We start from the raw sequence: 25,016 nt of genomic DNA, 5'->3' as shown, positions 1-25,016 counted from the left end.
GGCCACACAATGCACCTTAACAAGTTTAAAAGGATAGAAATCATACAATGCTTGCTTATAAACCATGATGGAATTGAACTAGAAATCAATAATAGAAAGATAACTTGGAAATAAAATACTTGGAGATTTAAGAACATATTTCTAACTAATACATGAGTCAACAAAGAAATCTCAAGAAAATTTTAAAGTATTATGAACTAAATGAAAGTAAAAATACACCTTATCATAATTTGTGGGACACAGTGAAAACGGTGCTTAGATGGAAATTCACCTCATTGAAGGCATATTCTAGAAAAAATAAACTCTTAAAATCAATAGTCAAAGCTTCCATCTTAAGAAATCAGAAAATGAAGAGCAAATTAAATCCAAAGTAGGCATAAGGAAAAAAAATTATTTAACAACTAGAGCTGAAGCCAATGAAACTAAAAAGAGGAAATCAAAAGAGAAAATCAGTGAAACCAAAAACTGCTTCTTTGAAAAGATCAATAAAATTAACAATCCTCTTTAAGCTAACTAACAAAGAAAGATGACCCAAATTACTAATATCAGAACTGAAAGCAGAGACACTACTAAGATCTCATGGACCTCAGAAGGATAATAAAGGAATACTATGGACAACTCTCTGCCTACACACTTAATAACCCAGATGAAACTAGCCAATTCCTTGAAAGACACTTCTGAAAAAACTCACAAAAGTAGCAATGGACAATCTGCATAGGTCTGTATCTATTTTAACAATTGAATCAGTAACTAATAACCTTCCAAAACAGAAACCACCAGACCCAGACAGTTGACTGGTGAATTCTACCAAATATTTAAAGAAGGATTTATACCAATTCTCTATAATTTCTTCCAGAAGATGGAAGCAGGGGACATACTTCCTAACTTATTTTATGAGCCCAGTATTAATTTGTTACCAAAACAAGACAAACACATTATAGGAAAACTACAATATGCAGTTTGAACTACAATATGTAGTTTGTACATATGAACAATATGTCTCATAAGCATAGGTACAAAAATTCCCAACAAAGTATTAGTAAATCAAATCCAACAATGTATAAAAGAATTATACACAATGGCTAACTGGGATTAATCCCAGGTATGCAAGGCCAGTTTAATATTTGAAAATCAATTAATCATCTCATGAACAGGCTAAAGAAGAAAAATTACATCGTCATATTAGTCTGCATAAATGCAGAAAAAGCATTTGAAAAAACCCGATACCCATTCATGATAAAAACTCCGGAATAGAGAACTTCCCCAAGTTCATAAAGAACACTTACTAAAAACCTACAGCCAAGATCACACGTAATGGTGAGAAATTGGAAATTTCCCAGAAGATCAGAAGAAAGGGAAGGATATCCCCTCTCATCACTCCTCTCCAACATCATCCTGGAAGTCCTACCTAATACAATAAGGCCAAAAAAGAAAAGAAAAGAAAAGTTATATGGACTGCAAAAGAAGAAAATAAAACTGTCTCTGCTCAAAGAGAACATGGTTGTTTGTTTAGATATGTGAAGGAATCAGCAACAAAAAACCCTCCTACAACTAAAGTAAGGTTGCAGGAGACAAGGTGAATATAAAAAGCCAACTGCTTCCCTATATTCCAACAATGAAGAAGTGGAATTTGAAATTAAACACACAATACCATTTACATAAGCGAAATACTTAAGGTATATATCCCACAAAATATACATAAAACCTGCGTGAGGAAAACTATAAAACTCTGATGAAAGAAATCTAAGTGCTAAATAAATGAAGAGATGTTCCATGTTCATGAATAGGAAGATTCAATATCGTCAGGCTGTCAGTCTTTCCAACTTGATCTCATTACTAAATGCAATCCCAATCAAAGTTCCAGCAAGTTATTTTGTGGATATCAACAAACTAATTCTAAAGTTTATATAAGGAGGCAAAAGACCCAACACCATATTTAAGGAAAAGAAGAAGGTTAGGAGGACACCTCCCACCCAACTTTGAGACTCACTATAAAGCTAAAGTAATTAAGACAATATGGTATTGGGGAAAGAAAAGACAAATAGATCAGTGGAACAGAACAGAGAGCTGAGAAATTAATTCACATGATCTTTCACAAAGGAGCAAAGGCAATATAATAGAATGGACAGTCTTTTCAACCAATGGTGCTGGAAGGAAGGGAGGGAGGGAGGGAGGAAAAAAGAAGAGAGGGAAGGAGAGAGGGAGGAAAAAAAGGACAGGGTCCAGACACAGACCTTATACTCTTCACAAAAATGAACTGAAAGGGTATCATAGATCTAAATGTAAAATACAAAGCTACAAAACCCCAGAAGATAACATAGAAGAAAATCTAGGTGACCTTGGGTATGCCAATGACTTTAGATATAACACAATCATAATCCATGAAAGAAATAATTGATAAACTGGACTTCACTAAAATTAAAAATCTGCTCTGTAAAAGATGCTGTCACAAGCATCTGACCCACAAGCTCAGTTTTTGATGTTTAAGATCATCCTCTAAAAACAGCCAAAAACCATTCCTTCAAGAAATGCTGATTCCAGGTTTGGGGAAGATAAATTATAAGATGAGCCTGAACTATCCTAGACCTGGAAATAAAGAATTGCTCAAAGAATGATAAGGACATGTCACAAGGACGCAGAAGCCAACTTAAAAAGAGTTTTCCTGGCCAAATGGGGGACAGTTTGAGCATTCAGATAATGGTAGTAATAACGTATAACCCATTAAATAAAATAGGAAACCATGGCTCCATATTGGCATAAACAAATAAATGAATACATTGAAATTTTGATGAGTCTGGGAGTACATAAAATATTTATTAGTTATAAAGGAAAAAGAAAACATAGACCAGAAGTCTGGCCCATACCACCTTAATCAAGTGACCAAATTTAACGTTGCCCAAAATGGGAAAAATTGAAACATATGCCACCTGATAGGTTACAGTAAGAGCACAGTATCACTCTGGGACATTCCTATTAAAGATGGAAATGTCTTGTAGAGATCTCTACTTGGATGTCTCCTAAACACATCAACTCAACTCTTGCCCCCTCCTTCTTACTTTTCCTCTCCTCCTACGTCAACCGTCTTGGTAATGACAGTATCATGACTTAATGAATTATATTTACTCCCTCTACCTCCATTCTAGATCCTAACCTGAAGCACCATTATCTTTCACCTTGTAAGAACCTTCTTTCTGATCTCTTCCCTTATCTTCTTGGTCTCTTAAATCCATTCTCTACATAGCAATCGTGGTGTTTTTTGGGTTTTTTTTTTTTTAATGTCGATAAGATTATACCACTCTTTTGCTTAAATGCTTTTAAATGACTACTCACTACAATTGGAATAATATCCAATGCCCTTTCATGATCCAGACCTTTCTCTTCAAACTCATGTCACTTTCCTCCCTGAACAGCAGGCTCCATTCACACTGGCTTTCTTCCATATTCTTTTATTTTTTTAATTTATTTATTTTGAGAGGGTATCGGGGCAGAGAGAGAGAGAGGGAGAGAGAGAATCCCAAGCAGGCTCCACACTGTCAGTGAAGAGCCCGATGAGGGACTTGATCCCATGAACCATGAGATCATGACTCAAGCAGAAATCAAGAGTCAGACGCTTAACTGGCTGAGCCACCAGGTGCCTCTCTTCCATATTCTTAAGTGCTCCAAGGACCTTAGTCTTTCAGGCGTACTAACCCATCTGCCTGGAAACCTGTTCTCTAGTCTTTTCCTGGCTAGCTCTTACTCAGGGATCAGCTCAAATGTCACTTCCTTTTCTGGATACCTGCCCATCTGTCTCCCACATTGCTACTAGAATGATAGCTCTGGAGCACAAAACTGATCGTGTCACTTCTCCACTTTAGAATATTTTGGTCTGAAGGCCTCTACCTTAATGCCATATCCCTACATTCTGCTTCCTGCCTCCTCCTCTGTTCCCAATTTCTCCTCTCTTTCTCCTCACACGTGGCCTTGACTGTGTGCAGGGCATCAGAGAGACCACGCCTTTCACACCCCCATGTTGTCTCCTCTTTGCACTCTGTCAGCTGAAGAACTTCTACTTTTCCTTCTAAATTCAGATCCGTGGGTATCAACCCAGGAACTTTTTCTCTGTCAGATTTAGGTGACCCCCTACGCCTTCCCCAACTCTCTAGATTTAAGTCCTTCAAGGCACTTGCTACATTGCGGCCTCATCATTTATTTACTCATCCATCACTCACTAGATTCAGTTCTGTCAGGGCTTTTTAGCTTCAGGAACTACAGAACATGTCATGTAGAGTAAGTATGCAATAAATGATGGCACAATGAGTGACTTTTTTTTACACAAAGTGCCATGTGAATCTGCACAATTTGTTTTGTTTTTGTTGTGGGTCCATAAATTGTGCAGCTAAATGTCAGAAAAATGGAATGAATGTGTTCAGGGTTCCACCAACTTTTCAAAAGTCACTTAGCTTATTTTCCTTACATTTTTTTAATTTATGTTTTTTTTTTAAATGGGTAGCAGTCATGTGGCTCAAATACCAGAATATAAGAAAAGATACACAGTGAAAAGCTGTCTCCTCACCTTTCCTCCCGATTTGCCTACTTTTCATTCACTCCTCCCTTTAGGCAACCCCTTTTCTTAGTGTTTTATGTAACCTTCCTAACTGCCAATACCCAAACAAATATGCTTATTAATTCTTATTTCCACCTTGTTAACATAAAAGGTAACATAAACTAACATTTTATTTTCCCACCGTGTATCTTAAACAGGTTTCCAGATCTCTGGGGATTTTCTTTTGCAGCCTCACAGCATTACAGTGTATGGAGGTCCCATATTTTTATTAACCAACTCCCTTCTGATGTAAATTTGGGCTGTTTCCAGTCTTTTGCCACTACAAACAATACTGCAACGAATAATCTTGAACATACATCATTTTGCAAGAATGCTAGTAAAACAACAGATTGAACTCTTAGAAATATAACTGCTGAGTCAAATGATTTGTGCAATTATAGGGTTTTTGTGATTTAGTTTTGATAGATGTTTTCTATATTGGCAAACACTGCTGCATATTAATTTTACGTCCAGCTAACCTACTGACTCTCCTATTGTTTGATGTAGTTTCTTAGTTGGTTCTCTTCTATTTTCCAGGTATAACTTATCTCGTATTCAAATAATCATCATTTCACATTTTCCTTTTTTTTTTTTTTTTAACGTTTTATTTATTTTTGAGACAGGGGGAGACAGAGCATGAACAGGGGAGGGTCAGAGAGAGGGAGACACAGAATCTGAAACAGGCTTCAGGCTCTGAGCTGTCAGCACAGAGCCCGACGCGGGGCTCGAACTCACGGACTGTGAGATCATGACCTGAGCCGAAGTCGGCCGCTTAACAGACTGAGCCACCCAGGCGCCCCACCTTTTCCTTTTTTAAAGTTTATTTATTTATTTTGAGAGACAGAAAGAGGGAAGGAGGGAGAGAGAGAGAGAGAGAGAGAGAAAGCAAGCAAAGCAGGGGCAGAGAAAGACAGAATCCAAAGCAGATTCTGCACCGTCAGTGCAGAGCCCAATGCGGGGCTCGAACTCACAAACCGTGAGATCATGACCTGAGCCAAAATCAAGGTGGACATTTAACCGACTGAGCCACCCAGGCACCCCTCACCTTTTCCTTTTATTCTTAATGCTCCTAGTTTACTTCATTTGTATTTGCTGAAATGTGTAGAGCAAACTTAGAATAGTAAAGATAGCATTTTCGTCGTCTTTCTGACTTACTATAAATACTTTGTAAAGACACTATATATGTATAATTATGCATGTATAATACTATATAATTATGGAATTAACCACTCATTCCTCTTTTACTGTGCTTTTATAAAGAGTGGATATTGTTCGAATCCCTTCCTACCTCTACAGAAATGAAATCAACTTGATCATGGTGTAAAATCAGTACTCCTTTAATGTGCTGTTGGATTATGTTTACTAACTTTTCAGTTAAGACATTTTATCAGTGTTCCTGAGTGAGATTAGTGTCTCTCTTATCTCTTCCAGGTCTGGATATCAATGTCATGCTCAGTTCATTAAAAAAAAAGAAAAAAGAAAAAAAAAGTTTGAGTTTCTTGTTTTTGTGTACTCAGAAACAATCCACAAATATTTGAGCATGTTAAGTGACATAATTAAGGTAAGCTGCAAATGCCTGGCACATAGCACCTATAAAGATTAGCTATTAACCAATTTTCATTGATTCTAAGACACACATCTTTTCACATCTCCAAAATCAGGGTGTGTTTTACAATCAGTAGAAATTCGTAATTTAATTAGATGAGGTTTTTTTTTTTTCTTTAAATAGTAGCTTAGATAATGGTGTCCTTTATATCAATGATGTCTTACAGGTGATAAAATGCAGTCATATAACTTCTCTCCACTGTGCTCATCGATATTAAACTACTAATTAAGTCATGTTTGGTATACTTCAAATCCATCTTTTTCCCCCTCTTCCCACTGTCACAACCTTACTTAAGCCCTCATTTTCTCTGACTTGAACACTGAAATAGCCTCCTGGTTGGTCTCCTTGTCTCCTAAATTGCTCTACTCCAACGCGTGTGCCCCCCTCCTACCAGAGTGATTGCGTTTCTGCCACAGCCAACTCATTTCACTGTCTACAAAATTGCCTGTGGAATGAAATCTAAATTCTCCCTTATGGCACAAAAGGTTCTAACTCTCCCTGCATATTACCTAACCCCCATGTTGTTTCAAAACCCGTGGTTTTCATCACACCGACCTATCTACCTAGAAAATATTTTGCGTCTGTCTCTGTATCAGCTAGGAATCCCTCTGGCAATAAATAACAGAAAAGCAACTAATAGTTGCTTAAACAAATAGGAAAGAAGTCCATAGGTTGACATTCCAAGGTTGATGCAATTGCCCAATAATGCTGGCCGACACCAAGGCCTTTTCTATCTTTTGGACTTGCTTAGCATGCAGACCTCCACCTCCTCCTATTGCTTCATCATATCAAGATGGTCACCAAACCTTCAAGCATCACATCCATTTTCCGTACAGGAAGAATGAGGAAAGACATTTATTGTGTGACCACTGAAACTTTCACTTTTTATTACGAAGACAAAAGTTTTCCATAAGCTCCCAGCAGCTTTCCACTTATATGTCGTTGGTCAGATTACATCGAGCTAGACCCACAGCTTGAAGATGGCTAGGGAGAAGGATATGCAATAGTCTGCTTGGCAAATATCTTCTCAGTTTTTGAGACTGAGCTCAAGAATTATATCTCAGGAATTTAGGGTATATATAGATGTAGACAGATATAGATATAGATGATATAGATATAGATATAGATATAGATATAGATATAGACATAGATATAGATAGATAGACAGATGATAGATATAGATATAGACATAGATAGATGGTAGATATAGATATAGATATAGATATAGATATAGATATATATAGATGATAGACATAGATAGATAGATATAGATATAGATATAGATATAGACATAGATAGATGATAGATATAGATATAGATATAGACATAGACATAGACATAGACATAGACATAGATAGATATATTCATCATTAAATGAATATTAAACACCTAGTACATACCAGGTACTGTTCTGTCCTAGACACTAAGGGGATATAGCAATGAACAAAATCCTTCCCCTTGCAAAACTCCTATCCTAGCATTACCCTTTGATCCAATATGTCTACTTCTAGTAATTTACCTTACAGACTACTCTTCAAAAACACAGATGTTCATGAATGCTATAACTAGAATAACAAAAAAAAAACATTGAATATCAATATGGCATTGATTAATTATAATACATACATATAAGGTAATTCAAATGAATATATCTCTCTTGATATAGATAATTATGTTGACATGGGTAGTTATCTACAATATATATTTTAAAGGAAAAAAATTATAGAGCAAAATGTATACTATAATAAACCCACACTTTTATTTTTCTCTTTTTGACGGAGAGAGAGATTGGGGTGAGGGGGAGAGAGAGAGAATCCTAAGCAGGCTCCACACCTCAGTGCAGAGCCCAATGTGGGGCTCAGTCTCACAGCTTTAAGATCATGACCTCAGCCACAATCCAGAGTCAGATGTTTAACCAACTGAATCACCCAGGCACCCCAAATCCACACTTTCTAAAGAAAATCCCTAACAAAATTCATGTGGAATCTCAAAGGACTCTGAATAGCTAAAATGGCTTTGAAAAGAAGAATCAGTTTGGAAGACTTGACTTCTTAACTTCAAAAATATTACAAAACTACTACAGTAATCAAAACAGTGTGATACTGGCATGAAGACAGACAAATAGATCAATGGAAGAGAATAGAGAGCCAAAAATCAAATCCTCATAAATGATCTTCAACAACAATGCCAAGACCACTGAAGAGGGAAAAGATAATCTCTTCAACACATGATGCTAAGAGCTGGATATCGACATGCAAAAGAATGGAGTCAGACCCTCATCAAAAATTAACACAAAAATGGATTTAAGAAATAAATGTAGGGCCTACAACTATAAAATTCCCAGAAGAAAACAGAGGGGGGAAGCTTTATGATATTGAACATGCCAATGATAATTGCACTACCTCAAATTTAAGAACTTTTGTACATCAAAGACATGATCAACAGAGTGACAACATCTATGGAATGGCAAAAATATTTGCAAATCTTATATTTGATTAGGGGTTAATATCTATTATATATAAAGAAATTCTACAGCTCAACAATAAAATATCCAATAACAAGCTTTGTTAAATGAGCAAAGATATTGAGGAGGGCACCTTTTGTGATGAGCACTGGGTGTTGTATGGAAACCAATTCGACAGTAAATTTCAAATATTAAAAAATAAATTAAAATAAATAAATAAATAAATGAGCAAAGAGCTTGAATAGACATTTCTCCAAAGATGATATACAAATGACGAATAAACACACCAAAAAATGGCAGCGTCACTGGCCATCAGAGAAATGTAAATCAAAATCACAATGATATATTATCTCGCACTCATTAGGCTTGCTACTATCAAAAACAAACACACAAACAACCAAAACGAGGATATGGAGAAATTGGAACCCTGTCCACTATTGGCGTCATTGTAAAATAGTGCAACTGCTACGAAGATCATAGTGGTTCCTCAATTAAAAATAGACCTACCATATGATCCAGCAATCTCACTTTTGGATTTATATCCAAAACTATGGAAAGGAAGTTCTCAAAGGGATATTCGCTCATTCATGTTCATAGCAGCGCCGTTCACAATAGCCAGAAGGTAGAAGCAACCTAAATGTCCATCAACGAGGGAATGGATAAACGAAATTCTATACAACGGGATCTCATTCAGCCTTAAAAAAGAAGGAAATCCTGCCACATGTTACAACCCAAATGAGCCTTGAAGACATTGTGCTAAATTAAACAGGGCAATCACAAAAAACAAATGCAGTGTGATTTCACTTATATGAGCTATCTAAAGTAATCCACAGAAACAAAAGGTCAGGTGGTAGTCATCAGAAGCTGGGGGAAGAGGCAAAAAAGACAGTTTGGTGGGTATAGAGTTTCAGATTTGCAAGAATAAAAAGTTCTGGAAATCTGTTTCACAACAACGTGACTATTCTTAATGCTATTAAACTGTAGGTTTAAAAATGGTTGAGATACATAACATATAGAGAAGTTGAATCCCTATGCTGTACATCTGAAACTAACGTAACATTGTGTGTCAAATCTACTCAAATAAAAAAAAAATTTAAGTACTATAAAAATGGTTAAAATGGTAAAAAAAAAAAATCCATATCTGCAGGTTTATATATTTTATTATTTACAATATTTATAGACTAGAGCTATTTGGAGTGGCAGCTCATGTGTTATTTTCTATTTTCTCCATGCCTATATATTTTATAATGAGTGTGCATTCTTTTCATAATCAGAGATATATTTGAAAAAATGGAATAAATTAAACGTTACTTTCTTGGGGCGCCTCGGTGGCTTGGTCGGTTAAGCGTCCGACTTCGGCTCAGGTCATGATCTCACGGCCCGTGAGTTCGAGCCCCGCGTCGGGCTCTGTGCTGACCGCTCACAGTCTGCAGCCTGTTTCGGATTCTGTGTCTCCCTCTCTCTCTGCCCCTCCCCTGTTCATGCTCTGTCTCTCTCTGTCTCAAAAACAAATAAACGTTGAAAAAAAATTTTAAAAAAAAGTTACTTTCTTCTCTTCAACTCTCTTCTTAAAAAATAGTGACCATTTATCTGTGCTTTCACTGTCACCAATAGAATGTATGATGTTTATTGAATGAATTAGTGAATTTATCATCAACTAATGATGATGATGATGAATAATGCTTTCAACAATCTATTTAGCATCAACTTGAGAATTAAATTTAATATGGTTCTTTATTTAATAAATATAGTTATTAAATTCCTATGATGTACCAGACTATGTAATTTTCCAGTAACTTAATATTGTTATTTCTTGAAACCATCTTTTAATGAAATCAGAGAAAAAGAAAAAGGGCTGATAACATTAAAAAGCAAGCCACCTAATGAAATCCTATAATAAGCCAAGATAACACACACCAGCTGTGGAGTTTTCTGGTAGTTTGGTTTTACAAAAGAGCCTAAATATATAGTGAAGTGAAGAGATTTAACATCCTTCAAAAAGTGTAACTAAAAGAGCGAAATACCTTCTGAAAAATTACCCCAGCCTCTGCCAGAGAAAACTGGTGGGAGAACAACTGTCTCTTCACTTAGAAAATATTGCATTCTGGGGCACCTGGGTGGCTCAGTGAGTTAAGCGTCCAACTTCAGCTCAGGTCATGATCTCACAGTTCATGAGTTCAAGCTCCGCGTTGGGCTTTGTGCTGACGGCTCAGAGCCTGGAGCTTGTTTTGGATTCTGTGTCTCCCTCTCTCTCTGCACCTCCTCTGCTCACTCTCTCTCTCCTTCAAAAATAAATAAACATATAAAAAAAATGTTGCATTCGTACCAACTGTAAGAATATTCGTGGTAAGTTATGCATTGTTCTGAAGAAATTAAGAAGCCTATATAAGGATCTGGTTCATGCAAATATGAGCCAGAGGAGATAAGCAGAGAAAAACCAAAATTTTGTCTCAAAAGGTCCTATGTCACATGAAGAGACATTTCATAGAGTAGATTTTGTCATAAACGTGAAATCTTAATAATTATTATTCCTTTGAAATAAAGCTTCAATGGAATATATTGTTTACCTAACCTTTAAATGAATTATAGTAAAAACTTTCTTAACTACACCTCACTTAAAAGATTCACCAGATAATAGGGTGGAATAATCATTGGAATCTACTCCTGAAATCATAGCACTATGCGCTAACTAACTTGGATGTAAATTTAAAAAATAAATTTTAAAAAAATCACCATATAAAATAATATCATCCATTTCAAAAAATGAAATCAGTGAAATATTGAATGCTTGTAATTAATAATCATCCCTATTATCCCCACATACTTTTATTCCTAATAGTTGAGTTCTGTGCTTACTCGGAATTTTTGTAGTCAGTGCCAAATCTGTTATGCAGTTGCATTATTAGAATTATAAATTTTAGTAATACATTGCATGATCTGATAAATACAAATGTGAAAAAAGAAAAGAGTTCCAATTTTTATATAAATGCCTACATAATAAAGGAGAAAGATACCAAATAATCTAGCTGTATTACCTCCAGAAGCTAGAAAATAAAGAACAAACTAACCCTAAAATTAGCAGAAGGAAGAATATCATAAAGATTAGAGCAGAAATAAATGAAATAGGGAAAAGAAAAACAATTTTAAAAATCAAAGAAATTATGAGTTTTTAGAAAAGATCAACAAAATTGACACACCCTTAGCTGAACTACTTAAGAAAAAAAAAGAGGACCCACATATCTGTAAGAGAAGATATTACAACTATTCTCATAGAAATAAACGATCACAAGAAACTATTATAAACAATTTTAAACCAACAAATTGGAAAACGTACAAAAAAAAACAGAAATTCTTAGAAACCTACAAATTACTCAACACCCAAAAAAAGAATAATTCAAATAAAAAATGGGCAGAAGATATGAATAGACATTTTTCCAAAGAAGACAACCTAAATGTCATCAACAAATGAATTGATAAAGAAAAGCTGATATACATAAACAATGCACTGTTGAGCTAGATAAAAGCAGCAAATCCTGCCTTTTCTGAGGACATGAATAAACCTTGAAAGTATTGTGCTAAGTGAAGTGTCAGAGAGAGAAAGACAAACACTGTATAATCTCACTTGTACATAGAATCTAAAAAAAATCCAAACTCGTAGGAACAGAGAGAATCATTGTCGCCGGAGGATAGGCGTGGGGGAAATGGGGACATGTTGGTCAAAGGGAACAAACCTCCAGTTACAGGAGGAACGAGTTGTGCAGATTTAATGTACCACATGTGGAGACACTTAACGATATTGTATGGCCTATTGGAAAGTTACCAGGAGAATAAATCTTAAATACTCTCACCACACACACAGACACACACACACACACACACACACACACACACTGGCAATTGTGTGAGGTGATGGAGGTGTTGACAGCCACTATGGTGTTAATCGTTTCACTATATATATAGCAAATCATCATGTTATATGCCTTAAACTCACACAATGTTATAGGTTAATTACATCTTGGTAAAGCTAGGGAAAAAAAAAAAAAGAAAATTGTGGAATAATTTCCAAAACGTTAAAATATGTTAGCAATCCATACCATACTTTTTAACGACATGGAAAAGCTGCATCATGATGTCTAACCAATCAATAGAGTTTTGGGCCTCCGGGGCCCGATTTAATAGCCCCAATCGGTCCTACAAGACTGTGCCATTGCTACCCCTTCAGACACCCGTAGCAAGCCAGGCTGTTACCTAGGCTTCTGACTGCAAATTGGAAGTTCCAATGGCCCCTTCATTGGGTTAGATTAATTTTGCTAGAGTAGCTCACAGAATTCAGAGATACGTTTTACCTACTAGATTATCAGTATATTATAAAAGGACATAACTCAGGAACAGCCAAATGGAAAAGATGCATAGGGGCAAGTGATGAGGAAAGAGGCATGGAGCTTCCATGCCCTCTCTGCGTGCACCGTTCTCTTGGCCCCTCCACATGTTCAGAAGCTCTCCAAACTCAGTCCTCTTGCGGTTTTGTGGAGGCTTCATTACACAGTCATGATTGATTAAACCACTGGCCGTTGGTGGTTGATTCGATCTGCAGCCCCTTTTCCCTCCCTATCACATGGTTAGTTCTCCCGGCAACCAGCCCCCATCCTTAGGGAAGGTATTATGCTAAGTGAAATAAGTCAGTCAGAGAAGGGCACATATCATATGTTTTCACTCACATGTGGATCTTGAGAAACTTAACAGAAGTCCATGGGGGAAGGGAAGGGGGAAAAAAAAGTTACAGAGAGGGAGGGAGGCAAACCACAAGAGACTCTTAGATCCAGAGAACAAACTGAGGGTGGATGGAGGGGTGGGAGAGACAGGAAAATGGGTGATGGGCACTGAGGAGGGCACTTGTTGGGATGAGCACTGGGTATTGTATGTAAGCCAATTTGACCATAAAGTATCCTAAAAATAAAAATAAAAGTCATCTCATAAGCGTAATAAGAAATACATTTGTTGCTCTCAACACTTAGAAAATTCCAGGGGTTTGGGGAGTTGTGAGTCAGGAACCATGGACAAAGAACAAATATAAATGGGAAATATATATATTTGGTCATCTTAATGACCATTTGGTCATCTTAATGACCAAATATATATATTTTTCTTATAAATCGCAATACTGCAGTTACCAAAAGCTGAAAACCACAATTTTATACACACACATTTATTAAAGGACTACCATTGTTTCATACCCTTTGCTTTGTACATAACATGATTTAGTTCCAAATGATACTGAAATACACATTATTTCAAAGTAAGTAAAAGGAGACTACGTATTTATAATTTGCCATGAAAGTTTGCCATGAATTATAAGAACAACGACATTGAAAACTTAGCAGCTTTTAGTAATATCTTACAAATATATTCCATTGTTTATTTCTTACAAATTGCTATAGTACTAGAAATTGTGGGTTATTTAAACCACGCACAATTCAACCAATGGCTAACTAATAACCTTTGGGCACGACAAAAAAAAACACAAGAAAGAAATTAGAACATCTAAAGCTCTCAGAACATTACTCAGCTCGGGTGGCTCAGTGGATTAAGTGTTTGTTGGTTTTAGCTCAGCTCAATGATCTCACAACTCATGAGTTCAAGCCCCACATCAGGCTCTGTGCTAACCGTGGGGAGCCCGCTTGGGATTCTCTTTCTGCCTCTCCCCTGCTCACACTTTCCCGATCTCAAAAATAAATAAATTAACATTTAAAAAAAGAACACAAGTATTGTCATTAACATCTAAGTAATTAAATAAAGCTCGATAATCAATTTCATGTTTTCCTATTCTTAAAATCTGATTCCAAGGTTTTCTCCCAGACCAACTATAACTCTCTAAAATGAAGGTTCTGCCACGAAAAAGCTCCACGGTGAACATGAAAGCCACGGAGAACAAAGTGGATTCATATGGCAAAGCAATGAAATAATCCTGTGTGTTTCAGGATGCACACTCACACACACACACACACATACACGGATGCATACATACACACATTTTTTCATTCACCAAAGGAAAATTCATCCTGCAGCATTATCTCCTACCTTGCTTCGTTATTCAACACTAAACTGCATACAGCAAAAGATAAAAATAGAAAATACAAATACTTAAATTAGGACAACAATATAGCAGAATATTTTTACAACTTGGGGTGCAAAAGGACTTCCTAATCAGAAAATAAAACTCCTACACAAAGTTAATATACAAGCAACAGTCTTCGTACAAGTGTCAATGATGAAGTACATCACTAGTAATCATAGACTTAAAATAATGTACCCTTTTGGGGCGCCTGGGTGGCTCAGTCAGTTGAGCGACTGACTTCGGCTCAAGTCATGATCTCACGGTTTGTGAGTTCAAGCCCCACATCAGGCTCTGTGCTGACAGCTCAGAGCCTGGAGTCTGCTTCAGATTCTGTGTCTTCCTCTCCTTCTGCCCCTCCCCTGCTTGCACTCTGTCTCTCTCTCAAAAATAAACATTAAAAAAATTTTTTAATAAAAAATAAAGTCAAAGATAAAACACTAAACTTTCTGATAATTTTGAGAAGCTATGGCAAGCATATTGTTTGGGTTTGTTATGCTTTTTATCTTTGTACATTCAAATATTTTTCTCATCAAAAATTAGAAAATGTTCTATACACAATAGAGTACTACGTGGCAATGAGAAAGAATGAAACATGGCCCTTTGTAGCAACATGGATGGAACCGGAGAGTGTGATGCTAAGTGAAATAAGCCATACAGAGAAAGACAGATACCATATGTTTTCACTCTTATGTGGATCCTGAGAAACTTAACAGAAACCCATGGGGGAGGGGAAGGAAAAAAAAAAAAAAAAGAGGTTAGAGTGGGAGAGAGCCAAAGCATAAGAGACTCTTAAAAACTGAGAACAAACTGAGGGTTGATGGGGGGTGGGAGGGAGGGGAGGGTGGGTGATGGGTATTGAGGAGGGCACCTTTTGGGATGAGCACTGGGTGTTGTATGGAAACCAATTTGACAATAAACTTCATATATTGAAAAATAAATAAATAAATAAATAAACATTAAAAAAAAGAAAAGGTTCTATAGGCTAACCAATTTGGATGTAAATTTAAAAAAAATAAATAAGACAAGTTAAAAAAAAACAAAAAACAAACAATAAAATAAAATCTATCATACTTGAAAAAAAATTAGAAAAGGTTGGGGCGCCTGGGTGGCTCAGTCTGCTGGGCTTCCGACTTCCGCTCAGGTCATGATCTCGCAGTCCATGAGTTCAAGCCCCACGTTGGGCTCTGCTCTGACAGCTCAGAGCCTGGAACTTCCTTCAGATTCTGTCTCCCTCTCTCTCTGCCCCTCCCCTGCTCATACTCCGTCTCTCTCTCAAAAAAAAAACAAAACAAAAAAAACCCCAAAAAACTAAAAAACAAATTAGACAAGGTTAATGTGATAGCACAAATAAGAAACACTGATCTTTGAGAACCTCTCTGTAGATACATATTATCATAACTTCAAGTTTTCTTCAAGATACTCGTACAAAGATAAAGCAAATGCACACTCTGATAGAGTGAACATAGTATGTCATTAATTAAGCTTTCTGACTTTGATGGTAGTTAACAAGTAACCAGCTGAAATGTCCTGCATTTTGCTCTCAGAAACTACACTACTCTAAATGTTCTCTTCACTGAGGCAAAATAAAAGAAGTGTAACAATTGTTACCGTTGGAGAAGATACATTCAGTCCCTGGCAAGCACTGTACGAATACAATGGAGACATTTCTTTTCTATTTATCTCTGTTAAGGGTCATATACTGTACCTCTAATCCTAGCTCTTCTCAATTCCCAAGTAATCCTCCTTTGTTCTTTTTATTTTCAATATATGAAATTTATTGTCAAATTGGTTTCCATACAACACCCAGTGCTCATCCCAAAAGGTGCCCCCCTCAATACCCATCACCCACCCTCCCCTCCCTCCCACCCCCCATCAACCCTCAGTTTGTTCTCAGTTTTTAAGAGTCTCTTATGCTTTGGCTCTCTTCCACTCTAACCTCTTTTTTTTTTCCTTCCCCTCCCCCATGGGTTTCTGTTAAGTTTCTCAGGATCCACTTAAGAGTGAAACCATATGGTATCTGTCTTTCTCTGTATGGCTTATTTCACTTAGCATCACACTCTCCAGTTCCATCCATGTTGCTACAAAGGGCCATATTTCGTTCTTTCTCATTGCCCTGTAGTACTCCATTGTGTATATTGTTCTTTTTTTTTTTTTTTTAGTATTTGTTTATTTTTGAGAGAGAGAGAGTGAGAGAACAAGCAGGGGAGGGCCAGAAAGAGACAGACAGAAAATCCCAAGCAGCCCCCCCCCCCCCCCCCCCCGCGGGGCCCCCCCCCCCCCCCCCCCCCCCCCCGTCAGCACAGAGCTTGAAGTGGGGCTCGAACTCACGAACCCTGAGATCAAGCCCTGAGGCGAAATCAAGAGTAGGACACTCAACCCACGGAGCCACCCAGGGGCCCAATCCTCCCTTGTTCTTACCAGAATGAGTTTTCCTGCATTTTGCTCCCTTCTTTTCTTTTCTGTGAACCCCCTTTCTTCTTTCCTTTACTTTCTTGCCTAGCTTATCCCTTTACCCCAGCTTTTTAGCAGTAAATATTTGCTAACTCTTTCGAAAATGTATAGCATTTGCTCTCTTTTCTGTCAAGGACTTGTTCCCAAGGTACCCGAACTTGCGGTATTTGGATGCTCTTCTACACCAAAGCCCAGAGCCCTTCTTCAGTCATTAAGATCCACTAAGGTTTACAGGTTAGAAAAAAACTGGGTTCCACCTTGCGTCGTGGGCAAAACTACCCCCACGAAACGGACAGCACCCATATCACCGTCCCCGTATTTACCCGCGAGAAAGTTGAGACTCAGGGAGACCAGCGAGTTTCCCAGGACGGCCTAACCGGGTCAGAACTAGGACGCAGGGTCCTGACCACGGATCCAGTAACTCTTTCCCCTCCCACCCGTCTTTCTTCTCCCTAAGGAAAGAAAGTGACGGACTTCGGCTCAGGTCACGATCTCGCGGTCCGTGAGTTCGAGCCCCGCGTCGGGCTCTGGGCTGATGGCTCGGAGCCTGGAGCCTGTTTCCGATTCTGTGTCTCCCTCTCTCTCTGCCCCTCCCCCGTTCATGCTCTGCCTCTCTCTGTCTCAAAAATAAATAAACGTTAAAAAAAAAATTTTTTTTTAAAGGAAAGAAAGCTCCGTCTTGGGGGAAGGGAGCATTGTAGAGAAAACGTCCCTCTTTATCTGGGAGTGTAGTAAAGTGGCTCCATTTCTCCCCAGGATAATTCCTCCATCCACTCGCTTACATCTATCTCACGCATCCTCAGCCGCCTCTCCGGGGGTTAGCACTCCTCACCCCGCAATATCCAACCTCTCCCCTTTCGTTTGACTCTCCCACTCAGCGTGTAGAGAGGCAACATTTCACATAAGCTCGTCAGAGAAACTCCCTCCCGCCCCACCTGTCTGCCCACGACTTCCCTCTCATGCCCTTCCCTTCAGACAAACTCAGTGACGCTGGCCCCTTGTTTTCTCTCACTCCACAAGCTCCCATCAGGCTTCCCACCAACCCAGACTCTGAAACTGCTGGGTCCCGGTGTCCTCCTTGTCCCCAGATGGAGAAAAAACGATCATGTGGTCTATTAGTTGCCTTTCCTTGAGTTTGTTTATTTTGAGAGAGAGAGCATGCGTAGGGAGAGGCAGAGAGAGAGAGAGAGAGGGAGAGAGAGAGCATCCCAAGCAGGCTCCGCACTCTCAGAGCAGAGCCCCCGATTCGGGCCCAGTCTCACCAACTGCGAGATCATAACCTGAACCAAAGTCAAGAGTAGGATGTTTAACCAACTGAGTCACCCAGGTGTCCCAGTTGTTTCTAGCTTCTTAAAAATAACAAGTTTTGGGGCGCCTGGGTGGCTCAAGTCGGTTAAGCGTCTGACTTCAGCTCAGGTCATGATCTCTTGGTCTTGTGAGTTCAAACCCCATATCGGGCTCTGGGCTGACAGCTCGGAGCCTGGAGCCTGCTTTGGATCTTATGTCTCCCTCTCTCTCTGCCCCTCCCCTGCTCCTGTTCTGTCTCTCTCTGTCTTTCAAAAATGATTAAATACTAAAAAAAAAAAATTATTTTAGGAACTTAACTTCTGTTGTATTTTGAATCGACACACGATAAAACCATGCAAACTTTTGAAATTATTTTTTTTTCTAATTCTGTATGCTATTCACAGATGGCTTGGCATCAGGCCCCAATAACTCAAACTCATAAAAGTCTTCTCTTGGTTATTCTCTTCTTATAACTGTCCTCAGTGGGCTGCCTGGGTGCCTCAGTTGGTCGAGCATCTGACTCTTGGTCTCAGTTCAAGTCTTGATCTCAGGGTCGTGAGTTCAAGCCCCAAGTTGAGCTCCGTGCTGGGCGTGAAGCCTGCTCATTACAAAATTGTCCTCAGAGATCCCACACTCTCCTGTGTTTCTCTCTCCGTCTTAGCCCTTCTTGTCCCATTGGGGGCCCCTGCCCATCACCTAGACACTGGTGTCCCATGGGGCTCTGTCCTGGACTCTCTTCTTCAGCATATCCTACCTGGGTATTATCCCTTTCCATGGCATCAGCTTTCCCCATTTGCTGCTAAATCTATAATCTGTATAAGTAGGCCAGATCTCAGTAAGCTGGCATTGTTCTGATTTCGACTTTAACCGACAGTAACCAATGTTGTCCATTTTCACCGGGCAGTTCACAATGGAACGCTCATCACATTCTCACAATGAAAGGACACCCAACAGTTAAGAACAGAGAGGATCAATCAAGACAGAGATAGTGACTGAAAAAATGATCTAGTTAGGATACAATTTTTGCCGCTTTAGCAAAGAGATCTCAAAATGCAGTGACTTAAATAAGGGAAAGCATTTTTCGGTAACACGAAAGTCTAGGCTAGAGTGGCCTTTGGATGATTCAGGAATGCTTCGTGCTCTGCCTTCTTTGACACATGGTTTCCGTCTTACGGTCAACAATAGAAGTTCTGAGCATAGTCATTGTGTCCACATTCCAGCCTGTGGTAAGGAACAAAGGGGGAGCACAGAACCCAACCCTTACTTCTGAAGTCGTAAAAAGCCACACACATCATGTTCCCCAACGCCCCAATCGCCAGAACTTAGTCACATGCCACACTCAGCTGCGAGGGAGGAGGTGAGAAATGGAAGTTTTTAGCTAGGTAGTTTGTCCTCAGCTAAAACCCAGTTGTGTTATTAAAAATAGAATTGGAGAAGGGGTAATAAAATACAACCAACCGTTTCTGCTGCACGTGCAACAGATGTTTCTGAAGTTATTATTTTCACTTAGTCTTTTCACTACCTCTATTTCCTATTTTATTATATTCTGTTTCATTGTTTTAAAACTTGCTCATAATTCGCCCATCATATTATGACCACTGTAGATGAGGACCCATACTTTGAAAAACATGGTTCTAAGCCTACCGTGTCAAATATGGTACCCAGTAGCCACATGGGCTATTGAGCACTCAAAATGTGATTAGCCTGAAGTGTTATGTGTTGTTAGTGTAGGATCCCATACCAGATTTCAAAGACTTGTTACCAGAAAAAGAACATGAAGCATCTTTAGCGATATTTATATTGATTAAATGTTGAAATGATAGGGGCGCCTGGGTGGCTCAGTCGGTTAAGCGTCCAACTTCGGCTCAGGTCATGATCTCGCAGTCTGAGTTCGAGCCCCACGTCAGGCTCTGTGCTGACAGCTCAGAGCCTGGAGCCTGTTTCAGATTCTGTGTCTCCCTCTCTCTCTGACCCTCCCCATTCATGCTCTGTCTCTCCCTGTCTCAAAAATAAATAAACGTTAAAAAAAAAAAATGTTGAAATGATAGTACTTTGGATATTATGAGTTAAGTAAAATATATATTACCAAAATTAATTCAATCTGCTGATTTTTGTATCTTAACGTGGCTACTAGAAAATGCAAAATTACATAGGAGGCTCACAGTCTATATGTCTATGAAACCATACTGCTCTAAACCCTAGATGCAAATGTTAAACTCCCTCTGAATATTAATACTTGAATATTCCACAAGTACTTTCTAAAACTAGACTCTTTCTCTTCCCAGCCCTTAGCCCTCCTGTCTTCTTTGTGTCCCCACTCAGTGCATCCTCAGCTAAAGGCATTCAATCAGTTAAAGGCAACACAATCCACTCAGCGACCTACCAGGAAAACTGAAAGGCATATTCTCCTTTATCACATTCATGTATTCACTGTGTGCTGTAACGTTACCTCTTAAATGTGATATAAATCTATCAGTCATTTTCTAATCTCATCATGAATGCCCTAGTTCAAAATACCATCATCTGTCACCTAGATAATTGTATCAGTTCCCAAATGGCCTCTCTGCCTCCTGGGTTGTCTCCTTCCAGTCAGTCCTTCAAAGTGACCTTTCTGAGAAACAAATCTGGAGAAGTCACTTCACACCTGATCTCTCCCCTAAACACCTTAATAGTGCCAACAAGCTCCTTTTTTATTTGAAGCCAGCTTGCTTCACTTTTCGGAATGCATGGGCCTCTTCTCTGTACCAAGTGCTTTCCATCTCACTAAATGTGTCATGATTATTCTTACCTCCTGAGCCTTTGTATACATCATTCCTTATGTGCTTAGAACGCATTTTTTTAATCGCCTTCTTCCCTCTGGCCAAACACTACTCATATTTCAGAGCTTCATTAAAATTTTGCTTTCCCATTAGAATTCTTTTCCAAAGCCCAAGACTGGATTATGTGTCCCTCTTCTGCATTCCCAGAGCATCCTGAACTTCGATAAGAATGTTTGGCCACTAAAAGGATGAGATCGTGCCATTTGAGACAGCACGAATGGACCTTGAGGGTATTATGCTAAGTGAAATAAGTCAGAGTGAGAAAGACAAATACCATATGATCTCACTCATAAGTGGAAACTTAAAAAAAAATGAATAAAAAGCAAAAAGAAGAATTGGACCTATAAATACAGAGAATAAACTATATTCCCCTCATCCACTGGTTGGTAGGCAAATGGGTGAAGGGGAGTGGGAGACACAGGCTTCCAGTTATGGGGTGAATAAGTCACGGGAATAAAAGGCACAGCAGAGGAAGATAGTCCATGTATCTGTATAGCAATGTATAGGGACAGATAGTTGCTGCACTTGTAGTGGACATTGCACAATGTGGAATGTATAAACTTGTCACTGTGTGGTATGCCTGAGACAAATGTAACAGTGTGTGTCAACTGTATTCAAATAGATACATAAAGAACATTGCATTAAAACGCACGTACAAAAGACATTTCTAACAGTGCGAGATGCTCGAAAGAATCATTGGAGCACTATGTCGGTGAACACGTTGCTCACCAGTGTGTGCAGTGTGGTACACACTCCTGGAAGAAACAGGCACAAAAATCGTTGGGAACAGTGGTATCTGAGTGAATGAAGCCACACCATCAATTTCAGTGAAACGCTGTATTTAATTAACGCTTTGCACTACATGTCACACGCTGTATATACAAACGTGTTCAAAAAGGTGACTCTGGCAATGCGGGCTCCATGAATGACTCCGTTTGCTGCTATTTCCAAATAAGAAGGCAGAAAATATTAAGGAAAAAACAATCACAGTTAAAGAAGACAATAACTGACATAAAAATATGCTAGCGGAAGAGTAGATTAGGAGATGCAAAAACAAAAACAACAACAACAACAAAACACAGCAGTGATCTGGAAGACAGGATAATAGAAAGCACCCAAGCTGAAGAGCAAAAAAAGCAAAGAATTTTTAAAAGGAGGATGCGTTAAGGAATCTTTTGGACAGAATCAAACAAATAAATATTCATGTTATAGGGGCCAAAAAATAATAATGTTTGGCTACTGTATTTTTATTGCTTGTTTATTTGTCTGCTTTCACACCCACAGAACATAAGACCTTTTAGTGCATACCTGTTTCTACATATTTGACCATTCCATCTCCATAATTTGCATGACACTGAGCCCTACGTGGCTCGATAAATACTTATAAAACAACCAGATAGTTGAATGGATGGATGGATGGGTGGATGAATGGATGGATGGATAGTTTGAATAGATAGATAGTTGAATACATGATGGATGGATGGACAGATGGATGGATGGATGGATGAAATAGTTTATATGATTAAAGACTGTTGAAGAGTAGTATATTTAGAAGGCAGTAACAAAAGGTGTGTGTACAGTAAATGATAAAGACTATTGTGATTTTTGCACTGTAGGTCAAAGCTTTGTTCTTGAGGTCCTGCCATTTCTCTTTTCAGCTTCTCACTGTCTCAATACAGGAAAATATTTTCTATTTTCATTCCCCCAGGATCTGGCTCCACATCCGCCATCCAGTAATATCCCTAAGGTCAAACACCTATTAGCTCAATCCAATATCATTTCCAGAGAGAACTACTGAATGCTGAAACTGCTTCAACATGTGAGCAGGCATATCTAATGGAGGACTTGCAGGCACGCTGACCTGAAGTGAAATAGCTATTTTGAGCCTGTCCAGTGTTGCTTAAATTGTAGCTTCCCTTGCCAACTATTCAGGCAAGAGACGTGAGGAAAGCCACAAAAGGAGCTGTGGGGAAATGGAACGAAGAAGTAAGAGAGAGAAGGGGTTGCAAACCCGATTAGCTGCTTTACAGTAAAAGGCAGAGAAAGCGAGCATGAAGGGGAATGTGGATTTTATCCCTCCAGGAATTCTCTTTAGCCCACAAGGAATTATCCTTGACTGTAATTGGGCCCCTGAGAGCAATGACCCTTTCACAGAAGTTCAGAGACCTCTACTTTGTTTAGACACCATGTGTGGGTGGAACTTCCTGTTTGCACAGAGAGCAGCATAAAGCCTAGTTGCTCTGAGGAATGTCTGGGACCAGACCAGTTGCAGGGGAGCAGGGTGCGGTACGGTCTGGTCTCCTGGGGGCCCTTCTCCCTGCAGCATGGGGAAGAACAAACTCCTTCATCCAAATCTTATTCTCCTCCTTCTGATCTTCCTGCCTGCAGATGCCTCAGTCCCTGGAAAACTGTGAGTTTCACATAGAACATAAAGAATCCTTTCCCTAAAAGAGAATCCTCTCTGATTCTCCTTTGTATGATTCATTTGTCTTTCCCATGAAACTGTCACCTTCTTACCCCTAAAGTCTCTTCCCATGATGAGATTTCATAAATCTGGTTTATTCATTCTTTACTTATTCTTAACTAATCTTCTCCAACTCTCCAAATCTCTGAATTTCTAAATTTGCTAGGCATATGCAAAGACTTTCTAAGGGGCTTTGGGAAGTGATCCTTTCAAAGGAATCGATTTCCAGATCCTCACATTCAGATTGCTTGCTCTCGACCGTGCTATTTATCCTTTATTACTTCCCCTTCCTTAATTGTCCATCTTCCACTTTATAAAAGAAAGACAAAAAAAAAAAAAAAAGAAGAAAGAAAGAAAGAAAGAAAGAAAGAAAGAAAGAAAGGCAAACCTCTCCTTCAATCATATGCTACCATGGAGCACTGTCCTGGGGTATAAAAATCTGTAGGATGCCAAATCAGAAAAACGATTTGAAATATTGATATTGGTGTGGAGAAAGCAAAGGATTCGAACGATGAGGGAGAAAATTCTTTGGCAGATTATGTGATGATGAATGCTTTGTGTCAACAAAGTTGAGGGGCATCCAAACGAAATACCAGCTGACAGGTGATTAGAAGCGATTCTTGATAATAGATACTTGATAATAGATAATAGATAATAGATAATAGATACTTGGTGAATGTTGGTATATAATGCAGAAGGAGTTGCAAGAACCGGTAACAACGATATACTTGTTTTATCTGTGTTTTATTTACTTTCAGGTAAACAGTTTTTCAGGCACTCATGTCTATACAGACTAAAAATAGCAACACAATTAATGTTAGGCCTCTTTCAATTCTTGCTATTAAGGAATAGCCATTCGTGGAAACACAAAAACAGCTCATTGTTCTCATTAAATATGTGCTTCAAAAATATTTTTATTTGCTATAGTATGTGTGAATCATGACTTGTAATACATTCATATTGTTTTGATCAGTTGTATTCTCATAAGACTTCTAAAAAGAATTCAATCCAGAAGAAAATGCTTAGCATTTACAACTTTATGGTCGCATAAAGAGTTAAAGTTAAGGGGCGCCTGGGTGGCTCGGTCGGTTGAGCGTCCGACTTCGGCTCAGGTCACGATCTCACAGTCCGTGAGTTCGAGCCCCGCGTCGGGCTCTGGGCTGATGGCTCAGAGCCTGGAGCCTGCTTCCGATTCTGTGTCTCCCTCTCTCTCTGACCCTCCCCT

The 25,016-nt window shown here is 38.7% G+C and overlaps 2 protein-coding genes across 2 annotated transcripts in view; both read left to right on the top strand.

The window, feature by feature from the left end:
- The window catches only part of LOC125920071 (pregnancy zone protein-like), a 125,666-nt gene that overhangs the window by 56,386 nt on the left and 44,264 nt on the right, over positions 1 to 25,016 (top strand). The window lies entirely within an intron of this gene.
- The window catches only part of LOC125920073 (alpha-2-macroglobulin-like), a 25,967-nt gene continuing 24,500 nt past the window's right edge, over positions 23,550 to 25,016 (top strand). The window contains exon 1 of the mRNA XM_049627051.1: positions 23,550 to 23,737. Coding sequence (XP_049483008.1) covers positions 23,652 to 23,737 — 86 coding nt within the window. The 5' untranslated portion in view covers positions 23,550 to 23,651. The remainder of the gene's footprint in view (positions 23,738 to 25,016) is intronic.

This window comes from Panthera uncia, chromosome B4 (assembly GCF_023721935.1).
Source record: "Panthera uncia isolate 11264 chromosome B4, Puncia_PCG_1.0, whole genome shotgun sequence".
NCBI lineage: Eukaryota > Metazoa > Chordata > Mammalia > Carnivora > Felidae > Panthera > Panthera uncia.
The sequence above is the reverse complement of the archived record's forward strand: the minus strand, read 5'-3'. Positions and strand labels throughout refer to the sequence as shown.